General features: G+C 40.4%; 1 protein-coding gene across 1 annotated transcript in view; it reads left to right on the top strand.

The window, feature by feature from the left end:
* The first annotated feature begins 6,463 nt into the window (after positions 1 to 6,463).
* Positions 6,464 to 25,895, top strand: part of Ptp36e (protein tyrosine phosphatase 36E) — a 63,984-nt gene continuing 44,552 nt past the window's right edge. The window contains exons 1-2 of the mRNA XM_077408535.1: positions 6,464 to 7,017; positions 20,824 to 21,097. Of these exons, the coding sequence (XP_077264661.1) occupies positions 7,015 to 7,017; positions 20,824 to 21,097 (277 nt within the window). The 5' untranslated portion in view covers positions 6,464 to 7,014. The remainder of the gene's footprint in view (positions 7,018 to 20,823; positions 21,098 to 25,895) is intronic.

The following is a 25,895-nucleotide window of genomic DNA, read 5'->3' on the forward strand; positions in this document are numbered from 1 at the left end:
TACCTACAATTTTCCGTTCTATTTTTATAACTTGCTTCACGGAAAAGCAAACGCGTTTTACATTTTAATAAGAAAGCTTCAACGAATTTAATACCGAAGAATACTGTAAGAGGGACTTTACAGGTCGCTTTATGAGTGGAAATTATTGCTTTATTTTCATTTATCTACCTTGGATTTTTTCGCAGAATAACGCAGTGTTTCGCGTTTTTTATCGTTAACCACTTATTCTTGCCGTAACACTGAATAAACTTTTAAAAAATCTCGTATAATAAATGCAATTATACATAAATGTGAAATGTATAACTGGAAGAAAATTATCTTTTAATTTTTATTGGAGAGATCTAAACTGTTTTTAATTCGTAACGCGAGAATTAACAGAAAAAATGCTTAAAGCTGCGATTTAAAAGTCGGTATTCATAGTCAAATCTTATATATAAGTAATTGTCTTAATATCTTCAGATACTCTATAGCTAATAAAACGAGTCGTACAGCGTTTGAAGATAAACTTGAGACGATCTTAAATATAAGCTATGAATATCGCCCTACAAATCTGAATATTTTCTGAATTCCGAATAATTTCTGAACAATATCTACATATAAATTCAGGGATTGATTCGAAAAAAAATTTTTTTTTTCCATTTTTAGTGGAATACATTTTCTTTCGAGTGCATTTTAATCGACTCATTTTTTGCGCGTTATAAAATTCTCGCGCAATAAGCGTATAAATGAGTGCCGCAACACTACGCTATTTCGACCGATTGGTAATCTTCGTGCCCTCGTGCCAAATTTGACATTGGTTACCCGCGGCAGCGAGCCGCTGTCTTCGAGATTGAATGAAAAGCGAGCCGAAGGTCCTCGCGTGACCGCAAAAGCTAGAAACACAAGCAACAAATCCACCGCGCATTTACACCCAGCCTTGGAATGTCGATCAGAGATTGTTGGATGTTTGCCGGTTTGAGGAATTTTCACGGCCTGGCCGTTCGCCAAACGGTAGCACGAGCACGAGCCGACGTGCTCGTTTCAAGCTGTTAACTTACCATATTTGAATGCCGCCACTTTGAACCACCGCCGCCGTTTGATTGCGAGAAGGACGGATCTCGGCTGAAGAAGCCGCACGGCTGACCAGAACCGGCTTTACCTACTGCGCCGCCCGCATCGAATCTGCGCACCGGCGACAATTAATAATCGTAAAAAAAATTTGAAAGACGGAAAAGATATATCTATTATTTTTACGAAGATCGAGATTCAGCTCATTTTTATTGTTAAAGATTTATACATATATTGAAACAAATCTAGCAAATTTTTCCGTAAAAAGAATTCCCCTGTCATCTCTTTTCTTCATCTTTCTAAACGGTGAACTATAATCTCCGCGATATACAAAGATATCTTTAACGATAAGATAAATAAACTAAAAAATAGATGTATAGGCTCTGTTGGAAATCCATGAATAGCAGAGGAGCAGGCTAATTAAGTGCCAAGTGTAAGTAAACGGTGTACAAAATTCATTCATTATAGAATAATGTTCTTCGTATGTTTCGACCCAAGTTTCGGGCCATCATCAGCAAAAGATAAGTCAATCAAAATGTATTAAACTAAATAAGCTAAAATAAATAAACCAAATCTTGTTTTTGTTTATAACAATAGTAGCTTCGTGTGTTCTCTACGATTAATCGTCACTCATGTCGACTTGATGCGGGCGGCGCAGTAGACACAAGTGATACAACCGTCTCGGGTCAGCCGCATATCTCTGCAGCCGAGATATGTCCATCTCGCGATTAAACAGAGGTTCGCAGCGACGGTATTCATATATACTAATTAAAAAATTATTTTTTACGAAAAAATATTAAAACGGTCGCAAATACAGCTAGCTGTCTTTAATAAAAATAATAATTTAAAAAGTGTAGCTTCAACACACACACACACACACACACATTCAGCCTGCATATATTATTCCATAAAAGGCGCGTCGATTTCTTCGTGTTTCCGTTTATTTTCGCGGCAGTTTTATGACAATTCTGACGCGTCGACGCGGCGCGTCTTCGGCATGAAAGGAACGGTGAGTTTCCGGCGCGATCGGGTAAACCTATCGGTATTTTTAGTAACCGTTTCCGACATCGAAGCTAACATCCCGCGTGCATGTATACCCAGCGACGGAGAAACATCGCGTCGCGCCTCGATGCCTTTACGTCGCTTATACTTTTAACGATCTCATTACTTAACATCCGGTTTACGGGGAGGCGTGCCACGTTTCCATCTGCGAGAGGAACAACCTTACCGGGCAAAAACCTAACATTTCTGTGCAATTTTGTACGCAAGTTAAATTACTACGTGTACATAACGCACGCACACGTCAATGCGCACGTACAAATAAGTTTCCGAGCTGCAGCTTTCGCGCGACGAGATGAGCGCGGATTCCCTGCGAGGCCGGAAATTGCATCGGTTTCGCAAATTGCAGTATACGAAACAAGTGTGCGACATTTCGAGGGGAATATAGCGTCATGCTCGCGGTGAAGATTTCTTCAACGATCGAACCGACATTTCTCGAGAGGAGCGAACGACGTTCGTTGAATTTTTGACGGTCCCTATATATCGGGAAAAGATTTTCACGCGTTTGTGTTACGCGTACGGCGTACGCCGGGCTAATGTACCTACCATCGTATGTACAGCGCAGCGCGTTAGAGCTCGCGACTCCAAATTTTCCGAGTTAATGCCATTCGAGAGAGCGCGCATTAAGCCCTATATAAGCTACTACGGAGCTTTAATCCTGAAACGCGTGACCTATTTTTCGCGCGCATGAATGCAAATGAATGCAGCCCAAAAATCCTCGAACGCCGCCAGAAAGTCGGTACAGTGTATATTTCAAAATTCCCTCACATTCCGTACGCATAATACGTTGTACTTATACATATTTCTTACACGCCCGACGGCACACGAGCACGACCGTCGCGCGGCTATCGCTCACGTAAATTATCGCGTTACGATCATCCTCGCGACGTTACGATGATCGAACGGATCAGGACGCGAGACTGTCGCGGTGCGGCGGCGGCGTCTTGGCCGAAAATTTACGCCCGTCACGTCAGAGATCTATTTTTCAAGACGGATAAAAGGGATTTTCGTGTCGGGTTCCATTGTCCCCCTGCCCCCCGCCCGGCGCGACCCAATTACCGCATTTCCTAATTAGATCGAGAAACTTACTTTCGCGCGCTCGGGAAGAGATCGCGCGAGCTTCTCTCGGCTGGGGTGTCGCGGCCACGTAAGGAAGAGAGGGAAGAAGAAAGAGAGAAAGAGAGAGATGAGCCGAAAAGCAGGGAAATATCGTAGTTATTTATAAGCTCGGAGCGAGGGTCGACGCTTAACCTTGCCCGACGTGGACCGTCAGCAGGCATGTCACCTAGCCGTTTTATTACGACTGTGCGCTCCCCGCCCGAAACGTAGTTCCAATTGGGTCAGGTCCACGTTCTGCTTTTCGGAGCGTTTCACGAGCTGCCGCCGACAGAATGTAGCTCTGAACGGCGGATTAAGCGTTCTTCCTTGCCCTCCCCTTGCACCCGACTCGATAATACCGGTAATAATTTATTACGACGCTTCAAACACGGAGCTTCGTCTGCGAACGACTACTTTTTGTGCGAACGACTTATTATTATTTTAGAAGTTTTATTTAAAGTTTTTATTTAACTTTAAAGAGTCTTATCATTCTTATTTAAGTCTTATATTTTCACCGTTCCAAGAAAATATAACGCACATACTTATTTAAATGTCAAAATGTCAACCTAAATTCGTAATTTTTAATATCTGCATTGACTACCAAATTTCGTTTATAAATATTGAGCAGTACGATATTTAAACATTCACATAGCAATAAGAGAAACCTTTGGAGAAATTATTTCTGGCATCATAGTTCGTGCCAAACTATTGCTTAGAAATAAATTGTATTATAAGAATAAGAAAGAAAAATACTTTATATATTAGAACGCGTAATTATAATCTTATAAAGTCATTTGTTGATTTATATCTATGTTTTCTGTGAAGTTCTGTTTTAAATAAAATTAGTATTATCTTTTTACTTTATTGAAAGCCAAACTGAGAAAAACTCCTTTTTAAATGAAAAAAAAAGAGTGTTATGTTATTATATCGAAGTAAATGCTGATAGTCTTGGTTAATAAAATTACCTCGAAATTACATAATATATTGTTCGCTACTTTATTTTACCTTACTTTCCAAGCCTCTCTAATGCGAAAATTCCTTCGACCTCAATAAGCTTAATATGTCTTACATTAACCTAACACGTTTTTTTTTACCATCTTTATTATTTTATCTTTTATTTATATTTTGATCGTTAGTGTCAATTTGTTAATGTAACATTCGCGCTGAGCAAACCGTCGTCAGAAGATTATTGATCCGGATAATTTACTTGGACGTAACCCGTATCTAACAATAGAACGAAACTGTAAGTTTAATTGCGTGCTAACTTTCGACACTCAGACTGTATCGTGATGCAATTGCATTAGAAGATCGCAACTGTCACTTCCTGCTTCCTGCATCGTCTCTCAGCAACTATATATCGATCGCACAGACCCGCGTACACTCGGTATACAAGATCGGATTTACGGTATGCAAATACAGCAAATCAATGGACCTTTTACAAAATCGATTCTTGTTAAACCACGTCTAATGATGTCGTTAATAAGGTAGAATTCCACGACCTATAACTGACAATGAGTACTAATTAGGCAGAACCTAATATCGATTTTTACGCCGTCGAAGTTTAAAGAATGAATGATCAGATCACGACTGATGATCAAGATTTTTTTTTAAATTTAAATTGTAGAAACTATCTCATAGAATTATTTCGATATATAATAGCCAGTCTGTCGGTTTTACAAAAAAAATGAGATTTCTTTCTGCGGGCTTTAATTATTGAAATTAGTTCTAGCAATTTTCATGATTTTTCCTTTGAACAATAATGCATAACATTGTACATGCTGAACTAAAATATATATAGCATTAAGTTTTACACGAAGATTTATGGCGTCTTATACAAGATAATACACGTGAGACCATCTTTCACTCACATAATGCACATGCGGGAAACATTGTCATTTGTGGGTTACCGGCTTTTTTGTTTTCGAGAGACATGCGCGACGATGTAATCCGCCGGCGGTAAAACAACAACGGCGAAAAAGGATTTTCCAACGACGACTCTGATTAATTTCTATTCGCCGCAGCTCGTGTAACGACTTCAAAACGACAAATAGTAATGGCGATCGGCGTCCTCGTCGTCGTGTCGTTTGTCGTCCAATGATAACGAACGCGTTTGCGCTAATGAAACATTGTTTCGCGAACAAAAACGCGAAATCCCGAAACATCGGGACGGACGTGGCGAGTTTCGGTGATCTCCGGCGGGCGAGGAATATACGGCGAGAAACGGATGTTCTCCCTATAAGAAGACGGAAAAAGAGAGAACGCGGAATAACGACGATATTTTATCTCTGCTTCTGTTTTCTTTTGCGGGTATAAAGAATACGACGATAACGAATGCGCGCCTTATGCCGCTAGAATCTTGCCGGAACGGACACTACGGGAAATAACGTATTCGGAATGGGATGGATTTTTCTCAGCGTGGGAGATTTTTCGGAGATCCAGTTTCAGTTTTTTTATCACCTATTTAATCAATAAGCTAAAAATTTTAATTTGTGACTGACGTATAACTCTTGAAGAATATTATTTATGCAGTTACATTGCACACATTTTGCCTTTTACGCTTCACGATTTTCTCATGAGAAGATATATATATATATATATATATATATATATATATATTTGACAAAAATATACCAGATCATCCAGAATATATTGTCAATGGAGAGTAGCTTTTTCCAATTATTTCTATAGATATATTAAGCTTTGAATCTCCCTTTGTTAAGATCCAGAGAGGGAAGAGTCCGGATGTCAATTATGCGACATCGCGTGCACGAATACGTCTTTCGTTAGCCGCGATAAATTTAACAATTATATACGTAATCGAGCTACGTCGAGTGGAATCAATGCAAAAAATTGGAGCTCCAAACTCGTCGCGTTTCCCGAAACAGGGACTTTCGGAGTTGCCGCGCCTCGCCTTCGCGAGACCGCGAAACCGGTCTCGCCGGCATGACAAAACGCCGGTAACCGCGAGCCAGTATATCAGCAGCATCTGGACCAGCGCTCGAATCGCTCCGTCTCTGGCTCTGTAGTCCGGTACAACGCGCTCGTCACCAGGACCACGCCCTCGGCGAAGAACCGACGCCGACGCCGACGCCGTCGTCCCTTCCTCCCCTCTCGAACGTTCGCTCCCGCCGCCCCCGCGACCTCTCTTTCTCCCTCTCTGGTGTTTCTCTCTCTCTCTATCCCTCTTTCTCCGCTGGGGACCCTCGCGTCTCACCCGCCGCCTCCTCGCCTGCCAGCCTGACGGCCCCCCAGGATCTCCTCGTCAGAGCGACTCGACTCGTCGTCGACGGTGACTCGCGCGTTGCCCCGTGCCAGTCTGCCACCGACCTCGCGATCGTCCACGTCGTCGTCGTCGTCGTCGCCACCCGTCGTCGCCGTCGCGTCGTGCCGTGCTTGGTGGTGGTGGTGGGTGAATGATTAGTGCGCGCAAAAGGGAGAGGGCGAGAGAGAGAGAGAGAGAGAGAGAGAGAGAGAAGGCCGGAGACCAAGCGCACAACAGTCGTTGACTCGCGGGGGGTGATCGTGGTGGGCCGGCGATCGATCGATCGATCACCTGAGTACCGGGATCGGTCGATCCGGGATAGAGAAGAGCGAGAAGCGTGCACGCGCGATCGTGTCACGTTGCGCCGTGTGAGGGTTGAGTCTTGATCCCGGGGGTTGTTGCTTGGATGACACTGGGGTGGTGGAGCACGCTGCTGATCGAAGAAGAGAGTCAGTGCACGGTGGTCCTAGAACGTCTGGTATCGCGGAAGGACTGCACGCGGAGGAGGACTCGCGATAGTTTGTCAAACTCGGAAGCAGCCGCGTCATATGGTACGTTACGATCACTTGGTATACGTATGCCGTGATAGATTGTTGTGTACCGTGTAGACGGATTTAGGGTTACACCGGGAGAGATCCGAGAGATGAGGCGGCGAGGGATCGAGCAAGTGTTTGAAGCGTTGTTTGGCCCGGTGTAAGGAGCCGGAGCGGTACTCGCATGACAACGACGAAATGTTGAACGTGACTGGTTGGAGCCCGTGGCTTTAAGCGGAGTCACGTTTCCGCGTTTAACTCTTGCGGAAAACATATGTTTCTTTCGTAAGCACTCCAGGTGCGTCCAGGCAAACGATAAAATCGAAAATAAACTGAAAACGGCGAATCGCGATTCTCACGTTTGAAAGAAAATCGGTTTTCTCAGTTTTGGAATTTGCCTCGAAGTGTCACATTGAAAATTCGAGTCATGCATTATTCCTAGTAGAATTCTATAGAGTGGAAGATTGGCAAGAGTTGTTTATTAAAAATGGACATTCTGAATAATGAAAAAAAAAAAAAAAAAAAAAAAACGAGAAAGCATGCAATATTTGCGTATAAAATGCAAGCGCGTTTATAGACATCAGAAATAAATTGGTGAATTAATTGCGACGACAAAATAAATATATTTGTACAAATACAAATGTATTTAAATTTTCCAAATGTACTATTAATTTTTTCACATTGTTAAAAAAATAATTGCAATGTGAAAATATTAATTTAAATTAATATTTTCAAAACAGTCAAAATCGGAGTCGACACTTATGTCTTTTCCCTTACAATTTTCCACTCCAGCATCTCTCTGTACGCTGCCGTTGAAAACGGAGAAGTCGAATCCCTGACGAGCTCGCAGCTCCAGTCGTAAATTTCGCTACGATATAATTTGTTACGCTCACGTTTTCCTCGCGTTGGCGGGTAGGAAATATAACTATACTACGTTTTCGCGTTGTTTTCGATGATGTAACACTGCGTGACGACGACGACGACGACGACGACGAGACGGCGGCTCGTAAGAGCGCGCCGAGACTCGGCATGACGCCGAGCGGAATTTCGACGTTCGTATATAAAGCACACGTTTTCGCCGCCAGGAAAACCGCCGCCTTAATTAAAATCCTCCAAATCCTCTAATTAAAATTGCCGCGCGATCACGGGAGGCGCGAGAGAGAGAGAGGCGACGTGACGGTAGAGCAATCTCGGCGTCATTCTCTTCGCAGTAACAAGTCTCGAAGTAGTAAAGGGATCGCGTGCAAAAATGGTCAGACACCGGACCGGGACGGGGTGCTGTAGGCTGTAGGCTGTCGTTAGTTAAACTTCGTTTCGTCACCCACAAATTGTGATTCAGTTAAAAAGTTAATTAATCGAATGCCGCCCGGTGTAGTTAATTCTTTCACGCTTGATAACACTGCGACTTAATTAATTAATTAATTAATTTTCATTGCGCGCTCCGGTTTTATTTTAGATTTTATAATTGTAACTGAGCCTGTTTGCGACACGATAAACAGAGAACAAAGATTAAGTAGGTAATTATTGTTAATTATATAAGCTTTTACCTGCCTGCGTTGCGTTATATCATCTTAGCCCGATTTTCTACGTTGGAAGATAGTTTATAAGAATTAACCTTGCAGTAACATGTTTTATCGCTTTCCAAAAAAAAAAAGAAAAAATCTTATTCTCGGCTTGTCGAAATTAAAATTTATTCGTTTATCTTCTTTTCGTATATATCTTCGCGGAGAATTATGCTCGTCGAAATTATAACGCTTCTGAACGCTGGCACGTGACGCGGAGATCTCTCACTCTGACGTTTATTGAGTCGGATATTTTGCCGGATGATCTCCATATGGTTCCTACAGCACATAATTTTTTGGGGGAATAATTGATCAGTGTTGCAAGAAAAATGAATTAATCCAGTGGATTATGTGTCTTGAATAAATTAACTTAAAAATTCAGACTCTTTTGTTGAGTCATTTTATATAAATTAATTTTTCTTTTAATTGGCATGACTCCCTCAATTCATTCTACTTACAAAAAGCATTCAGCGTAAAGACAGTTGATATTTATTAATATACTAACGATTGGTCGATCGATTGTAACGTATTCAATGCAAATCTTTGCGACACTGCGTCGTCATAATTTTCGTTTGAAAAAAATGCAGATATAAAAAAGCGACCAAAAAAAAAAGTTATTTTCAGAGTGCAATATTTTTTTCGCGATCGATACGCGTAGAAAAGTGCAGTATCGCGTTTCAGTTAAACGCCTTCGCCTTCGCGAGACGTCATCTTGCCTGAAATCTCGTTAAATTGGCATCAATCTCGAACGTTGACGTACGTAAAAGTGCAACGGCTTCGCTATCATAGTGACACGCGAATTGTCGCTGGGAAGAATATGCGCGCGTATACTGTGCACAAACGTCTCCACTTATATCGGATGCATCAGTGCGGCACGCGCGTTTCTTTTCGATCAATAAAATTTTTCAATAAATATGACGCTGACGTTTCATCAAGAAAAACTTGAAGGAGCATTTCACAAAGTGAAACTTATCAAGATTAAAAGTTTTCAAGTAATTGCAATACGGCAGTGTATAACTTGTCAGAAAGGGATTTACGTTTTAATGGGCTTTAATTAAACGTCGTTCTCGAAGTAAACCATTATTTTTGTTGACTTAATTTGATTTCTGACACTTCAGCCTCGTTAAAAAATTTACAGTTTGCATGCAGAAAGTACGCGGATCCCTCGCGCACACATCCTACGTCGCGTCTGATGTACATGATTTAAGTGCCATAAGTGCATATAGTTTGTGAAAATAACGACGAGTGGCCGAGGCATGTCGGAAAATTCGAAACGCTAGCGACTAATGGACCTCGCTGAGTCAGCAGTATTTCCTACTGGGGTAACACGCAAAATGCAGACTCGTCATATATCTAAAAGTTACTCTTGAATTCTATATTTCATCACAATAAATATTACATTACGTAAAATTTTGTACATATGCATACATGATAAGTTATAATATATAAGAAGAATACTGACAGAAATTATTTATGATCAAATTTGAATACATATATATAGTATTATGAAATGGGACCAATCGTAAATTGCACTCTTGAAATCGAAAGCATTTTATTTCTCGTAAAGATCAGCATCGAAAGCATTTAAATCGATGTACCTTAAAAATGAGCAATTTAAATATTCAGCAAGAGAAGAGATCTGAACAATGGATCTCGTGTGAGTGCTTGCGGCAGAGAAATGTGCGAGGGACGACGTCAAGTATCTCATCGATTGTCGATTTCGCCACAATTCTTTTGTCTCGTGTCCGCGCGTGAATAATCTCAAAATAAGACGCCTAGTCTGCGGAGAGAGAGAGAGAGAGAAGGAGATAATAAAGTTAAATAATTGATTTAGTTACCTGTCGCGTCAGCGAGGAATCGATAGTCGGTCTAAGTGCACACTAAATATAATTGTATAACGTTCGACAACTTTCACAGCGTTCGTTAGTAACAAGCAGGGCAATCAATCATCGTTAACGGCAGCTTGAATAATGTTAATTCTTATACCAACAAAGGATGGTCATGAAAAATCACGTAATTACGTAACAAATTATCCGTCGTCGATGAAAAAAAAAAAAAAAAAAAAAACGGTACATGATCAACGGCCTGAAATTTCTAAGGGAATCGAACGCCCGAAGGGTTTATCCCGGCGATAAATGAGTATATCTGGCAATTGGCGAGTATGTTTATCGGGGTCGGAAAAGGAATTCGCCATCGCGTAAATTTATCGTCTTATTTACTCGCATCAGCGGCTATGTTTGCCGGTGAGTATCGAATGCGAGAGCACCGATATATAGAAAGAAGTAGTCCGTATATATGGGCGAGAGTAGATCGAGTATAGGATGAGGTGTATATAATATATATACCGTATACCGTTCAATGTATCCCGCGATTTCTCGCGCAGGTAGGGGGACGGGTTCCCTCTGACAAGTGGGGTCTCGCGGGGGGGGGGGGGAGGGGGAAAACCATCGGGTTAAAAATGCCAGTTATTTTGCGCGCCTTTATTTATGCCTGCCTTATATCTCGCGGACACGAGATTTATCGCCGGCTTTCGTTCCGCGAGGAATATATACCGATATATGCTGAAGGCATACATATGTATACGCGGCTTAATTCCGCGACCATTCTTACATCTCTCCTCCCCTCCCCCCCTTCGACCAGCTCGTAGCCGCGCGCACGAATTATTTTCGGTCGGAATTCTGTGCGCGTCCGCGTTGATTCATGCCCGATTTAAATCATTAGGACCGAGGAATCTGTGGGATGCGCGAGCGCGTGTACGAGCAATTGTACGAGTTAAACCGAGATTCATGCACCGGTATATTGTCGCCGCTAATCCAAATCCGCGCGGTGTATCGGAGGTGACTGGGATTCTCTCTCCCGTCGTGATTTTTGTTCTCTCTCTTTCTCTCTCTCTCTGTGAGTTGTTACTGCAATTTTATAAATGTTTTCATGTCGCGTAGTAAATGTTTGTCTTATTTAATAATGGATAATATGAAAAACTGAATTTGATATAATATTACTTAAAACTATGACAGTAAATTATATATAATTAAGTGAGATTAAATTACTTAAACGGAATGGCATTAAATTACTTATATCGTGTTACGCGTATATCCGATTATGTCGTGCATGGAAATTTTCGAAATATAATTATCATTTGAAACATAATTTATTATGTAAAATACAGCCTAAGCAGATAAACTGGCGAGAAGAAAGAGGAACATTGCTAACAAGATTATTAAAAAATAAACTTGCACAATATCTATATTTTAAAGAATAAAGACGCGTTATATTTAAGAATCTTTTTAAAAACTTCTATTTTTTAAGATTTTTTTTTCAATTCCAAGAATAAATATATTACATAATATGTTACATAAATATATATTACATAAATATATTATATAAGTGGATTTATTGATCCAATATTCAACGTAATAATGAGTGTATTATACAGTCGGAAGACCATCATTATTAACTCTCATTAATTTCATAACGTTGCCGCACAATTATGCAACTGCATAAATCATCCGTCGGATCCAGGGTTTTAAAACTTATTCTCGCGATAACAAGAAACGCCGTCGATTTCTTTATATAGGTCAGTAAAAAGGGTGCGCTTGTTGGTGGAATTTGGCGTCGCAAATTCGCGATGGCGATTATGAAGTCATTATGATACGCGATCTACTTTATGAGACACGTAACCGTTAACATATGCTCGCGATTAGTCACGTAAAACAGTCGTCGTTACAACTCTGCATAATAACTTGGCGCGCAATTAACGTATACGACTTTGTATATTTTCTTTACATCTCAATTTGTAACATCGCGAGCTATTCTCCTTTGTCGCGAGTTTAAATACGAGGTAAGCGACGACGTGAGCGCGCGTCTCGTGGGAAACAAGGACGCACCTCGGATTACCGGCGTTAATTACGGATTAAAGATACGGCAGTGCAGCGGCTTACGAATTCCGCGATGACAATCGATTATGTACTCGCACGCGTTCCTACAAGCATATAAATTCGACGACTATTCAGCGACGAGACGGGCATTAAGAGCGGCCAACCTGAGAAGGGACTGTAATTCTCCGGCATAAGCGCGTTTACGCAGTTATTATTATGTCCCGTGATAAATCGCCAGGGTATGCGTGGTATGCATCTCGTGTGGGTCTCCTGCGCGGCAATCCGTTTTGTTAATTAGCGCGTGAAAACGATTCGACAGAATTTACGAGGCGTTTGCGGCGAGAGGCGTATATACTCGCGTTCTTGCGACGAGCGCGCGCGCGCGACGCTTCCTTTTCGTCCCGATCGCGTTTCAAAGAACGGATACTATAACGTCAGTCACGTCCTTTGATTTCCGTGACGGTGACAATCAAGGTATAATTAAAGTCGGGATTGCATCTCTATCGTATTCCGCCGTAACGAGCACTTTGGAGACGTTCTAGAAGCGCGGCATCTGAAAAATCTCACAAAAATATAACCTTCGAAATATTCACGTTTGCACAAGGTGTTATTTTTAATTTTTTATTTTTTTTTAAATAAAAGAAAGAGGAAAGGAAGACAATCGTATTCAGCGAATGAACTCACTTGGTGTTAGAGACGACTGTAAGGTAAATGTACACAATGCCTGCATATACCTATATCTTGACACTTCTATCTCTCTCTCTCTCTCTCTCTCTCTCTCTCTCTCTCTCTCTCTCTCTCTCTCTCTCTCTCTCTCTCTCTCTCTCTCTCTCTCTCTCTCTCTCTCTCTCTCTCATAGCGAATTAAAATTAAAGATAAAAATATTTTTCTTGTATTTTAAAACTTTAGTTATAATATCCAAACGTTTATTTCTATAAGTTGATATTTTTTTGTGGAATAAAAAATACTTAATTTCTTGGTGTAATAGACGTAACTTATTTTGTCGAGTCTCTTGACATTCGCACTAAGAAAATAAGGAATTATTGGTAAGATTTATTAAATCGTTTTGAATTTTAAAGACAACTGGCAAGTAACTTTTTAATTGAAATAAAGTATGAGGAATAAGATAAAGAAAGGAATAAAATAAAAAATAAAAAGTGCGTCCAGACATTGATACATTTGCAGTTTAAAAAATATTTTGTTTATTAAAAATTTATTGTAAAGACACTAACATTTAATTTATTAACTTTTATTATTTAATAATAGTATGAAGTTTACTTTACACGTTAATTGGATTAAGAAATATACCTTTTACAATTACTTTTTATGATATATTTATGTTATATTTATAGTGCTCTTTTTTTCAACCGTCCGCGGAGATTGGTACATTTGCCTCAATTTCACGTGGAAACAGAAATCGCGATTGTTGCTATCGAGTCGAGTGCGCTCATCGACTTTCATACGGGAGCTGCGTCTTTCGGGGAAGATGTATTTAAAAACATGTGCATGGAAAGAGTCGACTTCGATCTTTGGGGCTAGCTAGCGCATGCTGAAGCTTCGAGCGCTCTTAAACTCAAGACCACTTCAAATCCACAGTTCCTCTTATTGAAATATAACAGTCGCTTAGGAATTCAATATCGACCGGGGTGAGGGGGGGAGTCACTAACCGGATATGCTGCGTATAAATTTGCTTCTAATAAATAATTTAAAGCGGTATATATGAAATCAAACAAGAACGACGTGCTGTATGACACATGGATTTGAGCTAGTAAACGCGGAGAGTTGTCGACCGGTCTCCCTAGTGGATTAGCCTGTTACATGGCCCGACTGTCGTCTGTGTATTTAACTGCTGTAACTAGCCGCGCCGTCAAAATTCAGCGCTTTACCAACAAATCCACCAGATAATTCTGTCTTAAATCTGTCAGCGTGTCGCTCATTTTACTGAAAATTTGCCGCAGAATACAAGTCTATATTAATTTTCTGCTGGATCAGCTTTTTACTGAGCCGAGCTATATTATAAACCTCGCGGGGAAACATATATTTCGTTTTTCTTTTTTACGCTGAAGTGAACTTGTTAAAAAATATCGAAATCAATCGTATGTATGTGCGCGTGATCGATAGAAATGGTATTTTTTCGCTTTGACTCTTCGATTATGGCGCAAAATGAGAACAAATAAATGATTTCCATCTCCGTGCGTCGACTTGACGAGGAGCCAAACATCTGGGTTTTGTTTGCTGCACTCCATATTGATTTTGGAATCACACTGCAGTACAGTGATATCGGGACGTCACGAGGAAACTCAAACCGAGAAGTGTATTTTAAGAATTTCTCGCTCTCAGAAGTGTGCGATTATCGAAATCATTTTAAGATAACTTTGTTCGCACGTTCAATTATTATCACGTTAATGTCTTCACATACAGACACGCGTCTATCCTTTCAACAAAATTAAATTTTGAACGCTATAACGAACGTAGCCATGTAATATCCGATTGAAATTTTACAAATCAAACATCTTACTCGAGTTTTTTTAAGAATTCTTACACGGTATTTTTCAGCGATATTTCAGGACATAGCTCGCCTGCAAAAATAACAAAGTGAATCGTTACGAAAGTGCTAAGCTAAATTGCCGCGATCGTTACGGTTTCGCTTTGTGGAATAGAATTGATAACATTGGCGCCGCCGCGTTCTAACAGGTTTGCGCCGACGGAATAACGATAACAACCTCATCGGTACAAGAATTCAGAGGCCGACGGTATGGTCAATAACCGACCTTCGGAAGTGGCAAGGGCTGTCTCTCGTTGACTGCTTACAAAACATTTAAAAATATCCGCCACGAACGCAGATGCCCACGCGGAACCTTGAAGAACTTTCCTCACGAAGCTATATATGAAGTTCTTTCCATTACCTACGAATTTTCAACGGGAGCACGAAATTATTTCGAACGTATCGCCCTGTTTACCGTAATATATTTTTAAAATGCCTCCTCTCATACTCGTGCCCCCGCATAAAATTTCCATCCTCGGGATTCTAATTTAGTCAGGTGTATATTTTTAGATTTCCCCGTATACACAAAGAATTATGTTTTCATAATATCTAATGTTAGAAACAAAATAGAAAACATTACACGATTGCCAGAATAAAGAAATAATAAGAGAGAAAGACTAATAAATATAGATGCAAAAATAATTGTATACTTCTGATTACACAAAAAAACTATCACAAATGTTAAAAAAATATTCGTATTTTGCTATCTTAAAGTTAAAGAGATAAGCTGTGTATTTTATCCAGAATCTGAAGAATCTATTCTCGTAGGATCTAAGTAGAGTAAAGGCAACTATCGTATCTCGCTTCTCATCAGTTTGCGCGAAAACAACATGAACAAGGAAGTAGAACTCGCCGAAAACGCCGATACGCTCACGCTTGATGCTTTCATAATAAGCCGTAAATTATGGCAGCTGCAAAATTATGACGAGAGTTAATCGAGAGGACGCTCTTTTTCTCGGAAGCGATAAACAAGCATGGTAGCCACGAAAGTTTTGCCCGGGCACGTCCGCGAATGTAAACAGAAGTGAAACGCAAATGGAGGAGCAATTATAATTCCGAGCGCCAAGCAAAACCACGAAGTTTCATTTGGATTTACAAAAGAAGCGCCGCTTCGAACGAGAGAAGGTCTCACGGAATGTGCCCGCAAAAATGAGTCGGAAAAACCGGCAGATTTATCGGAATTTTTTACACGCGCATTTTATATTCGGATTAAAAATTGTATTTTTTCCAGATAAAATAAAAATCTTCCTCAAAGTTGAAATTAGAATTAATGTATAACATGTATATTTTGTGAAATCCCATCAGCACGGTAGTCATTAAAAAGTTAAAGTATATGAAAAATTTGTTATGCCATGCCATCCCATATTTTCTCGAAGTTTTTTCCGGAATGAAGTAATACACGCGATGACGCAGTATGAATAATTCATTGGCCCGAGACATTAAATCACAAGATCGTCGAATTAAATTTAATTAACGCGCGCATACAATTAACGCATACCGTAACGATAACGGTAAATTACGAGACATCAATGCGCGGATACGGATAAACGGATATAAGAAATTAATCTTCAAACGGAGTTGCGTAACTCCGACAGCGCAGTTGCGAAAGTCGATGGCGATTCGTGCGGCTGTCGTTGCGGGGGAGAAGCGTCCCCGACAGTGTTTTGCGATTATTTTTGCACCGCCGTCTCCCCGACCAACCGTCAGGCGATAAAATAAAGTTGGAGGTTTTTAAAGAGAAGAGCGGTAGCGGCAAGAACAATATATATCAGCGAGGGGGATATAAAAGGGAAAAGACGACGGCTTTTCTCCCTCTTTCTCTCTCGCCCTTTTTCTTTTCTTCTCTCTTGATCTCTTTTCTTCGCCGAGATGACGGCTTGTATACTAGGTGCTAGGTACTTTTGGGCCTGAATTTATGGCCTGCCACCCGTAAATGCGGAGCAAATGCGATTGAGTACGTTCACTCAGCTATCTCGGGCTCGTATTAACGCGAACATGAGTTTCAATATACGAGATTCTTCGCGCACCGATGGTGAATTACGGAGCAAAAATCAGTAATTGCGTTAACGTTATTAATAATTACAGTTAATGCGTAGTCAATTTCTGATTATAACTCGATTGAACATATTGTCAGCTTTTTCCGCTCGATCGAGCTCCCACGCACAAGCAATTCCGCGTCTGCTTATAATTATTAATTAATTCAGCTATGGCGTTCGAAATTCGGGATATAGAGAAATAGCTTTCTAATTTTGGTCGATTAAGCAAATCAGTCGGACGTTTCATTGCAATATACCGTAACTATTAATTGCAGCTATAAATTACGCATGGTGATTTTGATCAATATACAATTTGTACGTAACAAAAATTAAATAGTTTTCTTTTTAACACAAGTTATCGAACATTTCCGGATTGCAAAATTAATACCAGGATCGGATAGTACAGAAATTTCGCGCAAATGTAAAACTTTTATTCTTACGAATTATATTTCGCGCGAATCGTATTCGGCAAAAAGCGTTATTGTACATTGGAGTTCAGTTCCGGCCGATTAAGCAGCCGTTGTTTAATTGTGCTGCAATTAGGCGCTGGTCGATATACGCTCCTCTGCGGTGCATTTTATTGCGTTTAATTCGGTAGAAAGAGAACTGTGAAAGGGAATTCGCGATATACGGACGAGATATAGCGTTGAAATATGCACACTGTATTAGGACGAAGATCCATTATCGGGGCTCGAAGTGGACGCGACAATGACGGATTAAGCAAGTACCGTCAACGTAATTTGATAATCGCACGCCGAGGGAATGGTACACGCGGAGATTAGTATCCATCTACATAGATAATTAAAAATCAGCAGCGCCGCTCATCTCGTGACGCGAAAAAAATCTCTGCCCCAGTTCGCGCTTATTTAAATATTTCTATAAGAAACCCGTATTGTTCCCAACTTGGTTCCCAACTTCTTCAGTTTCTTGTGATCGGGAAACTGGGCGACAGGGACTGGTGCCAAGTGTACAATAAATAATACTTCTGCGAAAGTTATACCTGAAGGATACCGCTATCTTTATGAGATATGGACTCTCTCTCTCTCTCTTTTGAAACATACATAAGTTCTACACAAAACTGCATTTTTCTATTTATATTATTGATCTAATTGAGATAAGAGAGTACGGAAATCGTACGTACGTCGGCGAGACGGTCCCGCTGACGTTCTCACTCTTTGAAAGATTAAAATACTTTGAGCGATTTGCATGAAAGATTTATTGCGCAGGCTTCGCAAGAAACTTCGTCTCCGCAAATTGTCTCCTTAGAAGCTACGCGTGTGCTCCGAGTCCGAGTAATTCGAGCTATTCTACGCTAATAGAAAATGAATAAGAGAAACTTAACGCGAGAGAGAGAGAGAGAGAGAGAGAGAGAGAGAGAGAGAGAGAGAAATAGTTTCCGCGCGTTGTATAATACTAATTGCATGCGAGAATTCGCGAGATAGTTTTTCCAAAAATTTCACGTACCGGAGATTGTTTCGCAAACTCGAAATAATAAGAATTAATTTTTGGGGAACATCTCTAGAGAAATTTTTACTTGCATCGAGCTTTTAGGCTTATTTTTTATGTTAAAAGAGTAAAATACAAGTCTATACAATACAGACATTACGATATGTTCGTAAAAGAAATAAATTTGGTGCATTCGATGCAAAGTTAAAAAAGTATCTCTATACGACTTAAATTTATTAATCGAAGCTCTATTAACGCTCAATCCGAAAAGTTATGTCAGTAGAGTAACTTACGGTACTTCTAATGGCATTATTTCTCGGATTTTCTTGCATGCAAATGCGAGTAAAAGGACGTCGTTGCTAATGGAAAGTAGAGAGACGTAGACGAGGCTTGAAAACTGAATGAAAATCTCGATGAAAATGCGATGAGAGAAGAAGGCGATAGGCGATGAAATAACATCTTTGTCTAATATACATTCCGCGGCTAGAATACGAACGTGCTTTTTGAGAGCAAACTTGTCACAAGTGTCATAATATAAATTGAATATGACTGCAAACAGTTTCAGAAAAAACGTCGCAGTTTTACTTATAAGAAACAATTGAATACACCTGAGTTAAATGTGCCAAATGCTTACGCAACAATTTCCAAGTAATTTCGAAGTTTCCATATTAAAAGCATAATATTGCCTGTTGTGACTTTCCACTGTTCAGTTTTAGTCCGACTTCGCGCAACTTCGTCGTTAGGTCAAAACTGAGCAGGCGCACTTAAACTCATTGACGTCGCTTTTAATCACAGAAAATAATAATTGTAGAGAACCTTTTAAAATTTTGCCTGAAATTACAATTCTCAAGTTTTTTCAAACGCTTTATACGCGTTAGCGAGAAAATATTGTATATATATTCCCTTACGATTTATCGTTATTTAGTTAACAGTTTCCGAACTTGAGAGAGAGAGAGAGAGAGAGAGAGAGAGAGAGAGAGAGAGAGAGAGAGAGAGAGAGAGAGAGAGAGAGAATCAGATCGAAACTAAACGGCAGATCGGCACTTAACGCCGCTTTTGGTCATTAGGAACGATACCGAGGGCACGCGTGTAAGGGGTTATTAACTTATTACGTCGTCCCGATAAATATAGGCGTCGAGGAAACGTAAGAAAACGCGACGCGAGATCCTCTGCGTCACGTTGCCAGCTGGCCCAACCCCCCCCCCCCCCCAAACCGGCCGTCTCTATTCTCTGCCACGTCGCGTGCAACGATAGTCATAGTCGATCAGTAGGCGAGACGTTGCTTGTTTTAGATCCTCGCTGTTGCTTGTCTGTGAAATTTAGCGGAAACCCGCAATCGCAACCGGAGAAAAGACGGAAATCTTCTGGAAAATGATTACGAATAACAAGCCCGTTCATCGGCCTAGGCACCCGGAAGACGTGTAAATTATATCTTTGAGAGCGTCTTTAATAAGTCCTGTCACCGACATGCCATCTTCCGGAAATATGTTTTCTCGAGAAATACGAGAATCGCTTTCTCAGGTCGACGTAACGGCGGTTGATGCAACAACGAGCGTCGTGCATTACGCTCAGTTTGTTCCGAGGCGTGATGGATCGCAGGGAGGACGATGATAATCCTTCGGGGGATAGTGAGCATGTATGACACAAACAGCGTCGACTGGCGCTTAACGTTGGGTAACTCTTGGGTATACGAGCCGTTCGCGCGAATGCAAATATTGAAGGAGGATTAATATTCGACATCTTTTCCAACGTGTGATCCCCTCTGTAAAAGAAGGAGAAAAAAATATATGCATATGTAATAAATTATCTATTAAATTCCATAAAATCATAAAAATGTTTTATTTTATTACGTTATAAAAAAGTTTGTAATGGTAGAATGCATGTTGACAATAAGAATTAGTATTTTTTTTTGGTAGAATTGTCAGAATTTACTCATGAAATATGAAAAAAATTACTACTAATATTATTTTTCTTATTTTAAAGTGTTCAAAATAGAGCCACTTTTAATTTCAAAATGTTTTTAAATTCTGTGTTGTCTTAAAGTTATCTACTCAATTATAAGAACTAGAAATCAATATAGTTCCTCTTTCCTCCCTTCCCTTTTTCTCTCTTTTTCTCTTTTTCTTAAGAAAGTAATATTGTCATATGACTAAAGACGGTACTTGAACGTTTCAAAAGCTCGAAACCATGATCTGACATAAAATAAATAAATACGATAGAAACGATTTATCAAAATCAAATTATTTTCTCCTGCGCGTAGTTTATGCAACTCGTAGAAATAACGTTATTTTTAACATTTTATAAAACATATCCTATTTGTATCTTCATTAATTTTGTCTCTTTCTTCTTTGATTTTGCAGAGCATGTCATCGATACGAACGCAGTCGACCGGCGGCGGTGTTCTTGGTTTGAGCAGCGTCGGTTCCGATCGTACGGGGGCGGCCTCGACCGCCGCCGGTTCCCACTCGCATTCCCACTCGCACAGGAAGCATCATCATCACCATAGAAGCAGAAGCGCGCCCCGAGCACCGGAGAAACCGCCCAGAAAGCGTCAGCTACATCCCGGACAGAGTCTCGCCTCTATTCCCAGTCAGATTAAGTTGTCTATGCTGAACAGCGGCCTCATCTCCTTCGGTGAGACGACTCGATCCCCCGTTTCTTCTTAATGAATTACTCCAGCCTGACTGCCTGGTCTCGCCCAGATTAATCCCAGATAATACTAACGATTAAAAGACGTCTTAGAGACGAGTATCTAATAAGAGACGATTTTCCTGATCGCTCTTTCTTTTTTTCCCTCGCGTTACAATTTACGTGCAACTTGAGTGCGCGCTACGCGAACGAGTGACGAGCAACAAAATTTGCTCACGGGATGAGCTGCAGCCGAGTTAGAAAATAAACGACGCAATTCCAGTTGCAGCGTTACCTCTTTTACCCTCGACGAAAAATGAAAACCTAAATCCGATTTGCGATATCGAATGATACTAAACGTAATGAATTATTGACACAGTCGAGACACGGTATTGATTACCGTGTACTTTATATATTTTTCATATCGACATGTTAGATTTGTATTTACTCTGTCAGCCGTGATCGTCGTGAGCACGGTAAAGCTGCAAAACAAAATTCATATTTCATCGCAATCAAAGCGAAATGTATTATTTTTGTAAATACACTACTGTAGAGACACCATTGTGCGCGCTGAAATTCCGCGCGTCTCCGCATCAGTATATTGTAAATCGTAAATGCACTCTCCAACGAGTCGAAATAAATTTTATGCATTCAGGCCACGGAATCTGAAGGCACACCACTCAACGACTGCGCAATCGACACTAAAGAACATCACGCGCATAATTCGATGAAGCTGAACGCTCTCTCTGTCGAGGCCTTTCGAAGCGTATTAGAGGCTTTTATCGTCGAGCTGATTGCTTTTTCGTCACCGTATCACTTTATAAAACTTTTCCTTCCGACGCTACGCAACTGGGATTGAAAAAGAAAGCTCGATTTCTTCTCTCTCACATTTCTGATTGATTTCCGGTCACGGCGATGGACGATCAAAGCGCGTGTAGCTTGAGACGTGCGATTTTTTTTTTAATTTTCAAGTTTTAATTACCTTTCTCTTTCTGTTTCTCTAAGTACTTCTTTAGTACAAGCTGAGAAAATCGAAGTCTTCTACGGCATTATGTTCGCGTAGTCTTTCGACTGTGAACGCTCGAGACTCTTGAGAAAAGCCTCATTATAGTGTTCAAAATATTCTCGAAGCTCTCAGATCTCTTCGAGATCGCGCTAAGACTTAAAGGGTGATTTTCGAGAGGTTGAAAAAGCATTCTGAAAATTTCCGCAAGTCTGGGAAGTTGTAATACATTTTGCGACACGCCTGATGAGATCACCCGTAAATATATAAGCTCGCACTTCCGTCCCGGAACGCTCGAGGATGCAGAAGTGCTCGAGAATATTTTCGACAAGAACGAGATTACGATGTAATATTAGGGTAAATTTCCTTTTACGTCGCATTAACATTTTACTGGATTTTAGAGCGCTCTTCGATATATTCACGATGGAAATAACGTGCTATCGATTTGAACGACGAATCTAATACCGTTGTTAGCAAGTCAATACGTAAACATCGGTAATTCTAACGCTCTCGGCTCTCGCATGCCGCCTCTTGATCTATATCCCTAATGAAAGCCTAAGGTATCGATAGTCTCGAATTCCGTAGTGAATATGGAACGCAGTTACCGAGCAGTGAAGCTTTGCACGCCGAGCACCATCGGTGCACACACACACACACACATTGTGCAAAAATTTTCATACAATATGAAACCCCACAGTTATTGAATAATATTAAAAAGAAGATAATATATATGTAATAACGCGCGGTACAGCGTTGGAGAATTTTCGAAATAATATGACGGACTAATTTATCAAAGGCAGGCCGTTGTACATACATGTATTCGACAGTGTAAATATTCGCGACGTAATTTCAGTTAATGCATTTTGTTTCGTGAATTATATGTTATCTCTTAAATAAATTCGCGGCGATTGCTCGTGATGCATAGAGAGGTAGCCTACCCACATGAAAATATTATAGGTATATGTACGTACGTTATATTTCAGTATATAATGTCTTTAAAGAGAGAATCACTACGTCGCGAATTTCGTCCGTAATAAGATCGAGGAGCTGTTTATCCTCAGGTGTGATTACACAAAAATCACACAAATGACGTTATATATGGCATGATACCTGCCATCGTCACGCAAGAAACCTGCAATTAACGCGAGCATTCACTTGCGTTAATTAACTTGATATAGCGTTTTCGACCGAACTCGTGACACTGTTGCGAAAAATAAAGCCACTGGCTAGATTTCTAGTGGCGAATCATTTATTTTTTCACTTTTATCGCGAGAAAGGCTTACGCGTATTTTTTTTCTCAATGGATAAACATTTCCCTTTGTCGATGCACGTTGAATAGCGTTGTCATTTTATTCGACGGCATATATCCGAGTGGACAATGTAGCCGAGACACGTTAATCATTGCTTGAGACAATGACACTGCCCGTTATACATTCTCCATTGTACCTCGCGCGCGTGCGTTTTTCTTCCCCTTTTTTCTGCCTTTGCACGCAGGTTGTCCCGGTAAAAGATGATCTTCTTAATGAAACTAGTTCGGGCGCGGTGAAACGCGGAATAAAAAAAGAGTCTTATAAATAGCGTGTCGAAAACGCGTATCGAATGGCCAATCTTATCGCTCGAAATGGCTAATCTCGCGTGACGTGAAATGCCGATGCGTTTTCTATACAGTTTTTAAGAAGATTGTCAGAGAAACGAAATAAATCTCTCGTATCGGCTTTATTTTCAGAGATATGAAAACGCCCTTGAGCATTATAAATGGCCTCATGCATTTTTACAGCCTTATAATGAAAACTTTTCTCGAGGGGGCGAGTGAAAATGTTGAAACCGTACGACACGTGTGCGACATTCTATTATATATCGTAAGCAGGGGGACAGATATTTCTGATTAGATCGGGCGTTTCGTTCGCCGTATAAGACAGCGCGTTAATCCACCGCGGCTTAAATTGATCGGTAGATTTATATCACGGAAAGAACGGTTTTGCTGAAGTATCTAAAAATTCAACTATAGGTATACAGATCTGAAAATAATTTTGTTGCACCATCAAAATAATTATAGTAGGTCGCTGAGGTATGACGACAATGCTGTAAACAATTTTGACATTTTAGTAATCATCAATTTGAGTATTCTATATATTTGTTTTAATGGTACAACAAAATTATTTTCAGATCTGTATACCTTATAGTTGAATTTTTAGATACTTCAGCAAAACCGTTCTTTCCGTGCAGTAATTTAATCTTTATTAATTGCGATTTCAGTTATGAATATTTACATCGCCATTACAATCCTTCGCCTCTGATAAATTAGCGTTGTATATTGTACGCCAGTTTTGTGCAACTGATATGATTTGTAATTCTTCATCGTATTTTACCAGCGCTGCAAACGATGAAAAATTACGGCTATTAATTTGTATACTTTTCAAATTTATCCGAAATACTTTCCAAATAACAAAAGCCAGCTATTACGCAACGCTAACGATATTAAAACAAAAGTGAATTATTTAATACGGTTCCGTTTGTCGGGATTAGCTCGCTGGGCCCGAAACGTTTGGCTTTGATTCACGAAATTTATTCGGGAGGAAAGAAACGGGGATACCGCGAGCAGCGCGGGGCATCGGGTATTTTTAAACCGACGCATATATGAGACACACTAGCTGCATTAACGTTTCGGTCCACGCCGTCGCGCTGACGGAGCTGTTGTCACACAAGGCGAACAAAGTTAGTTGATCTTGACACAAATGCAGGCGACCCACTGCCACGAGCGTTGCTCCTTACGCCGCGTCGTCGTTGTCGTAACTGTCAGTGGCGGACCCATCTCTTTCGCAAACAAAAATAAAGCAGCAGCGCTTTTCCCTGCTGATTCATCCGACCTACGTCCGTGAACCGGATACGGAGTGCAGGCGTGAAGACTGCCACATTGCACGACGACGACGACGACGTTGGAATTTATCGGAGTACTCGACCTCTCTTAGTTGTTATGAACGTTTACATGCACGTACTTCGCGAGCGAAATATCCTTCCTGACGAAATTCTTTTCCCGCTAAAATGCTCTCCACATGGAGATATATTAAGGGAAAATTGAATAAATTGTTTGGCAAGAGATTGAAAAAACTTGAGCCAGCAAAAAATACACGTCGGACATTCCGGCACGGAAAAGATTGGTAAACAATTTTTTTTACAAAATATAATATATAGAGACGATATATAATTAACGGTTCAAAAAATTAACGTTTTAGTTATCGATAAGTTAATAAAAATAATTGATCATTTATTGGATTATATATGGGGGTATTAAAGAAATGATTTATCGGCAAACGATTTCGGGATACTGATACGGTCAATGAGAATAAATTGAATCTAACGCGATTACGGGTATCGAGTGCGGTATCGGTCGCACATAATCAAGCAGAGACGCGTATTATACGGTCAAACGACTAGCTAACGCAAAGCAAGCGATGCGTGCGGCACGTGCAATAAATGAAACCAGAATTTTGTTTGCATATTCACTTAAGCGGGAGTTTATCCGAATGAATATTCGGTCCACATCCGAAGCCTATTAATTCATGTTTTTTCCCCCAACGAAGTACCCCAAAAACAAGCCCACAGGGATATCCACCTGTGAGTGACAAAAGGGGGAAAACGTGCGTAACAAACAATTATATGCATTTTGCTGGAATGGCAATCCTCGAAATGTGAAAAACGCGGAAGCGTAAAATGTGTCTCGCTAACTCAATATACCTTGCTGTATTATTTTCTCAAAATTTTGAACAGTAATTCACAAATTCAAACAACATTTTAAACTCT

Source organism: Temnothorax americanus, unplaced genomic scaffold (assembly GCF_048541705.1).
Source record: "Temnothorax americanus isolate GAGA-0224 unplaced genomic scaffold, ASM4854170v1 Scaffold10, whole genome shotgun sequence".
Taxonomy (NCBI): Eukaryota; Metazoa; Arthropoda; class Insecta; order Hymenoptera; family Formicidae; genus Temnothorax; species Temnothorax americanus.